The sequence below is a fragment of the Quercus lobata genome, chromosome 2 (genome assembly GCF_001633185.2).
Source record: "Quercus lobata isolate SW786 chromosome 2, ValleyOak3.0 Primary Assembly, whole genome shotgun sequence".
In the NCBI taxonomy this organism is placed as follows: domain Eukaryota; kingdom Viridiplantae; phylum Streptophyta; class Magnoliopsida; order Fagales; family Fagaceae; genus Quercus; species Quercus lobata.
The window spans coordinates 3150131-3156922 of record NC_044905.1 but is presented as its reverse complement, the minus strand read 5'-3'; the positions used below and the strand labels follow the sequence as shown (position 1 = coordinate 3156922).

The window sequence follows — 6792 nt, the reverse complement described above, 5'->3', positions numbered from 1 at the left end:
GAGACTTACAGCCAACAATTTCTTGTTGAATCTCCTGTATATTTATAAAGATTCTTCATAGTGATCACCTCAAAATAAAAATATTCTTCGAAGTTGTCACATTCAATCAAATTTGTCTGGAGGTTGAACATTTATCTTCCAATTTTTTTTTTTTGGCCACACTCAATCAAATTTGTCCCGGTTGCAAATCTAAATGCCAAGAAACTTTGTTGTTGTTGTTATTGGCGTGAGAGAGAGATTGTGGAGAGGACAAAAACAGAGGGACAAGAGAGAGAGAACTGTTGGGGTTTTATTAAATTTAGGTTGTGAAAAGAGATTATGTATTTGAAAAATCAATGGTTTTCTTTTAAGATTTCAACGGACGACTCATCATCAAATCATGGAAATTCGTGAATTTTTTTTCTTGGGAGAAAAATGGAGGTGTGTGATTTCCTTACAAAAGATTCACACATGCAGTGAAAAGATAAGTATATTTTGATAATTTCTAATAGTGAGAACCCTGCTAAAGGTAGAGAAAATTATAGAGAATACAAAGATCTAGAATTTTACATATATTTTATAAACTCTAGAATTTAGCATATGGTACTCAAGAACGTGACACATACATACTCATTATTAACTAACTTAGTTCTAACAAATATCATTCAATTTGGCATTCTAAATGGGAGCTGGTTTAAAAGGGTGTCTCTTGCAGACTTCAAATTTTGTAGAGCACTCCTAATGCTAATGCGACCATCAGAAGATTCAACTGTGCAAGATAACCCTACCCCGAGGATTATGATCAGGCAACCATGTTGAACATCAGGGCTTATGGGTTGGTCATTATGATAAAGGCTGCTCATAAGTTGTAGCATCTCTGGGTCGAGTACTTGCATTATGTTGGCAGGAAAAGCTGATTGCACCCATCTGACTAGGTTTAGGTCTCCAATGAAGCTCTCATGTGTTGGTCTTTTCCCAGTAAAGAGCTCTAGCAGCATTACACCAAAGCTATATACATCTCCAGCGGTTGATGGTTTCTCCCCCATGCCGTACTCTACATCATAGTTAATTCAGTATGTTAATAAAAACTTAAAAACACACCTAATTTTACATATAAGTGAGACATAAGATTTATATTCTATCATGATCTCTTCATGTTGTTAGGACTTAAGATTAAAAAGAAAAGAAAGAAACAAAGGTTCTTAATTGACTACTTTTATATATATATATATATATATGTATATGTTAAGCATGGTGCAATTGGTGAAGTATAAAGTATCTCTATAATTTTGTAGTAGTACTAACCTGGAGGTATGTATCCTATGGAACCCTTTAGAACATTTGTACGGCTAATAGAATGTTCAATGTCTGTTCTTTGCATCAGCAACCTTGCTAGCCCAAAGTCTCCAACCTTGGCAGTCATGTCTTCACCCAAAAGAATGTTGCTGGGCTTCAAATCACAATGCACCACTGGAACTTCACAGTCATGGTGCAAGTAATCCAATGCACAGGCAACATCAATGGCCACATTCAATCTCTCCACAACATTCAACACATCCCCATTTGCATTCTTCCTCTTACCATTGACCCAGTCCTCTAAGCTGCCATTACTCAGATATTCATAAACCAGAGCTAGAAATTCCATGTTCTTGAAGTCTATGCTAGAGCATGATGTGATCAGCTTAAAAAGGTTCCGGTGCCTTACATTCCTCAGAGCCTCGCACTCTGCAAGAAAACTCTTCCAAGAGCTTGTCCTCTGAGTGTCAAGGACCTTAACTGCTACAGCAATTCCTTGCCTTAGATAGCCTTTATATACAAACCCAAAGCTCCCATTTCCAAGAAAGTTTTCTTGGTTGAAGTTTCCAGTTGCTTGACGAAGGTCATTGTATGAGACCATTTGATGTTGTCCTTTCACCAACTCAGAAGTTCTTGTAATCTTTGATTTACTTCTCTTCAAGTAGAACAGTGAGCCAAGTATGAAGCATAGGGCTAATGATACCAATACACTAGTAATAGCAATAACTTTGGTTACCTTTCTTCCATTGCTTTGAGTTTTGACACAAGCCAAATACAAACAAAGGTTTTGGTTGCCTTCCAAATGGACTTTAGAGAGATTTCCAAAAACTCCGCCTTTGGGAACTACCCCTTCCAAATTATTGAAAGATAGGTTCAAGGATTGAAGGGCTTGAAGGTTTTGGAGTTCAACAGGAATGGGGCCAGAAAGTTGGTTGGAAGAGAGATCTAGAGTGTCAAGGCCTCTCACTTCTTCTAAAGTACTAGGAATTGGACCTGAAAGTACATTCCTACCCAACAATAATTTTTGCAAGCTCTTACTTTTTCTGATTGAGCTGGGAATATTACCAGAAAAAAGGTTGTTAGAAAGGTCAATGGTGACAACATTTACTAGAAGAGATACTTCTTCGGGCAAAGCTCCACTTAAAAAGTTCTTTGACAGATTCAAAATAGTGCTCAAACTAGGGAGGCTGAAAATTTCTCTAGTTATTTTTCCACTAAACTTGTTGTTGGATAAGTCCATGGAAAGAAGTTTCTGGAAGTTCCCAAAACTTGTTGGTATATTACCCACCAAACTATTCCCTGATAAATCAATTTGGTTTAACTTTTGGAGATTGCCTAGGGAATTTGGAACACTACCAGACAATCGATTTCCTGCCAAAACCAACATTTGCAATTCCTCCAAATGGCCAATTTCAGGTGGGATTTCACCTGAAAGTGAATTGTAGCTCAAATTTAGCAAAGTAAGGCCACTAAGATGACCAATTGAGGTGGGTATGTTACCATAAATATGAGTTTCTCCCATGTACAACTTTGAGAGAGCCTTAGAAAGATTGCCTATTGATCCAGGAATCACACCCTCCAAATGATTGCCACCAATTGCAAGGAATTTGAGACGAGTGCTATTTTTCAAAGAAGTAATGAAACTAAGACCATCCTCACTAACAATCTTATTAAAACAAATATCGTACATTTCAAGGAATGGAAGATTTCCTAGGTCTGGTGGTATTGTTCCTTCCAAAAGGTTGTCTGCTACGTGGATGATTTTTATATTGGTTAGATTGTACAAAGACCATGGAATTTTTCCTGTGAACTTGTTAATGCAGAAGTTGAAAACTAAAAGGTTTGGGAGTTTAATTCCAACATCTCCAAGAATTTCACCCCATAGATTGTTTGAAGCTAAGGCCAAAGAAACTAGGGAGGATATGTTGTATATTGATGGTGGAACTGTGCCAGAAAAATTGTTAATATTAAGATCAAGTTCCTTCAAATTTTGAAGGCGGCCTAAGTCACTTGGTATTGCACCACTAAGAGTGTTGGTGCCTAAGTTTAAATTGATGAGTGAAGAAAGGTTACCTATGGTTGATGGAATTGCACCATAAAGGTAGTTTCTTGCCAACTTTAACACTTCTAGATTTTTCAAGTAGCTAAGCTCTTCAGGAATTCTTCCTGTGATATTCTTGTTTTCAGACAAGTCTAGGACTTGGAGCTCAGTCAATTGGCTTATATTTGAGGGCAGCACACCTTCTAGCCTGTTGGAGCTCAAGTTAAGAACTCTCACAAGGAAAAGATTGACAATTTGATCAGGAAGCATACCTGTAAATTGGTTTTGTCCAAGTTGAAGGGAACGTAGGAAAGAGAGGTTACCAATATGAGGGCTGATGGACCCTTTAAGTCCAAAGCCTGAAAGATCAAGACCAACCACTCTCTGGCCAGACTTGTTGCACACAACTCCGGTCCAATTGCAAGGGGATGAGTTTTTTAGGTCCCAAGAAGAAAGAGGGTTGAAAGGCTCTATTATTCTAGACTTGAATGAAATCAAGGCTTCTTTATCTGTAACAATACTTAAAGTGGCAGACTGAGACTCTACTTCAAGAAATATGCATTTGCAAAATATAAGGACAAATAATAAGGTAGACTGAAGTATTAGATGGGATGGGGAAGCCATTATTCTTGGTTTTTGTTTTTGAGTTGGAGGGAACACAAGCGATGAGTATTTACTATTTATAACAATCCAATCGCATGCTGGGGCTGGTTAATTTTGTTCTGTGGCCTGTGGGGTTCTTTTAAGACTTTTTAGTGTCGTGCACTTGGTTCACTCATTGTTCTATGACTTGGTCAATGAAAGATACTAGTTAGAAAACTGAAAAATAAAAAAGTCTAAGCTTGGTGGTTCACTTTGAAAGACTTTTATGTTGTAAGAAAATGGTAGGTTTACTTGAACAGTACAGTGTAAATTGTACATTGCAGATAGACCCATCTTTCCAATGCGGTGTATATCCTTGGATTTATTGTTTGGCAAACACACTCGGTAGAAAAAATTACCTAAGCATGACAATTGCAAGCGTCCTGCAGCAAATTCACAAGAAAAAGGCTAAATTTCTAGACGACGGTCAAAAAGTTCTAACTAAAGATCCTGCTAAAATCCATAATTAATTTGTTTGTACTCACTACACACCTTATATATCTACCATGTGGAAAGAAAAGAGGCCCATCTAATGCAAAAATCACAAGGCACTGGTGTTGGAGAATACCTATTAGGCAGACATTGTTGAATGATGTGATCTTCATAAATTAATGGTCTTATCAATCGTAGAAAACACATCTAGAATGGACCCTTAACTTAATTCCGTTTTTCTCAACAAAGAAAAAGAAAAAGAAAAAGAGAGAGAGAGGCAGATTTCTGTTAGGTTCTAAGTACTTAGGAACTAATGTATTAGAACTCTAATGTGTATTGTTGGTAAACCATAATCAAAACAGTTGTTAGTCTTGTTTAGACTTGCTCAAAGTGTGTGCGTTGTATTTAAAGTTGGAATCGAGTGGTTGCAGAAGTATTAGTGACTTTCGGCCTGGCTCGATCGATCGAAGAATAGGCTCGATCGATCGAATCTCGGGCAGAATGTTTTTTCTGCAGAATTTTTCCAACTCAACCCTAGCCTATTAAAACGTGTAGGGTTTTATGTTTTGCCCTAGGTATAAAAGGCAAACCCTAGCCACGTTTTCGAGGTTGCTCTATTTTGTTATGTGTGTGAATCTCTTATGAGATCTAGATGTGGTTGCCTTCACACATGCTTAGAATTATCAAGAAGGAGATTTGATTGAGAGCTTGATGATCATTCAGTTGCTGCACTAAGGAGTTTAAAGAAACACAAGCGGGTGTGCTTGTACTTGCTGGAGAATCCAAGAAAAAAGGAGTTTATGGTCTCGGAACTTGCACGTGGTCGTGTCAGTAAGTTTCTACTGGTGGATAGCAATAGGATGTTAGTGGTCTAAGTCCTATTGTAAAACTTCGATTCTTTCATAGTGGATTCAGGTTTACCTTGAGGATAGCTAGGTTATATCCTCCTCAGGTTTTTACTGGTGTGGTTTTCTTGGTCATCATATCATTGTGTTATTTATATTTCCGCTGCTATGCATGATATGATTGTTTGATTATGATAACCTAGATCTGGAATTTGGACTAAGTAATAACTTGGCTAATTAACTAGATTAATCCAATTGTGTTTTAAGGGGTCTAAAAACGAACAAGTGGTATTAGAGCAGGTTGTTCTTTTGTTTTAGATCTTTTGATCTAAGAGCTGATCCTTAACCGCTGTTGTCATAGATAATTTGAAGTGTCTTTCTGATCATGTTTCTGCTCATGCTTCTGTTGATTTTATTGATGCCTGTGAAACTCTTCGTAAGAAATTATTGAAATCTATGAAAATTGCTAAGAAATTCAAGGAAGAGTTAAAATTGGTTAATCTTGAAAAAGAGGAATTAGTTATTAGATTTGATGAATCTAATAAAAAGAATGAATTTTTGAAAAATCAAATTTCCTCTCAAGATGAGAAGATGAAAAGTTTGGAACAAGAGTTAGTTGAATCTAAAACTAAAATTGAAAATTTGACTAGTACCAAGCCAGCTGTTGATAATAGAAGTGTTTCTGCTTCTCTTAAACTTAAAGCTGAAAAAGTTTATATCCATCCTTCAAGAGGAATAATAAAAAAAAGGCTTATTTTGCTAGGTTAGACAAAGCTAAAAGTTCTGATGTAGACGTTGAAGTTTCTAAACCTAAGTCTAAACCTACTGTTAGAGAGTATAATAAATTTGTTTTTGTGCCTACCTGTCACCTTTGTGGTGTTGTTGGTTATATTAGACCAAATTGTTCTTTGTTGAGACAAAAACCAAAATCTGAGACTAGATTTGTTATTAGGAATACTGATGTTCTTAAATTTGTTCATGTTTGTCACTTTTGTGGTGTCTCCGGTCACATTCGTCCTAATTGTCATAAACTGAAATTTAAGCATTCTGTGTTTTAGTCTAGGATTTGTGATGATATTTCTCCAGTCCATATAAATTGTTTCATATTTTTTTGAAAAATTTGAGCTTGTTGGCTTGTGAAAGGAATTTGCAGGATTTTAGTCTTTCCCAGAAGATTGGTGTAATCCCTCAAATACACTCTGCTTCTCATGGATTTTCACCTACAAAGCCGAAGACTCGAGCTATATGGGTGAGAAAAGATTCTCCAAGGTGAGTGTTGCTGACTTGTCCCTGATTTAATTCTTTCAATTGTTTGTGGACATGTTTTGTTTATGTTTTTGGTTGTTTTATTTTTTCTTGAGGATTACATGAATTATGATATCTCTCTCTTGATTTAGAACATGCTTGACTTTGTGGAGAAACTTGAATAGTATGTGTTATATAAGTGCTAAACTATTTCTAATTTTATGTATGTACTAATTTGTACATGTACTTAAGGGTTAATTAAGAAATTGATATTTTTTGTTTGTGTACCCTCTATAACTTAGTTAAGCACTG

At 36.3% G+C, this 6792-nt stretch overlaps 1 protein-coding gene across 1 annotated transcript; it reads right to left on the bottom strand.

Annotated features, from left to right (window-relative positions):
* Window positions 1-557: 557 nt before the first annotated feature.
* On the bottom strand, window positions 558-3940 carry LOC115978158 (putative receptor-like protein kinase At3g47110). The gene is made up of 2 exons (XM_031100179.1): window positions 1285-3940; window positions 558-1033 (listed from the first exon to the last, which is right to left on the bottom strand). Exons 1-2 carry the CDS (start codon window positions 3938-3940, stop codon window positions 645-647), a joined length of 3045 nt encoding a protein of 1014 aa, XP_030956039.1. The 3' UTR covers window positions 558-644.
* Between the last annotated feature and the right edge of the window lie 2852 nt (window positions 3941-6792).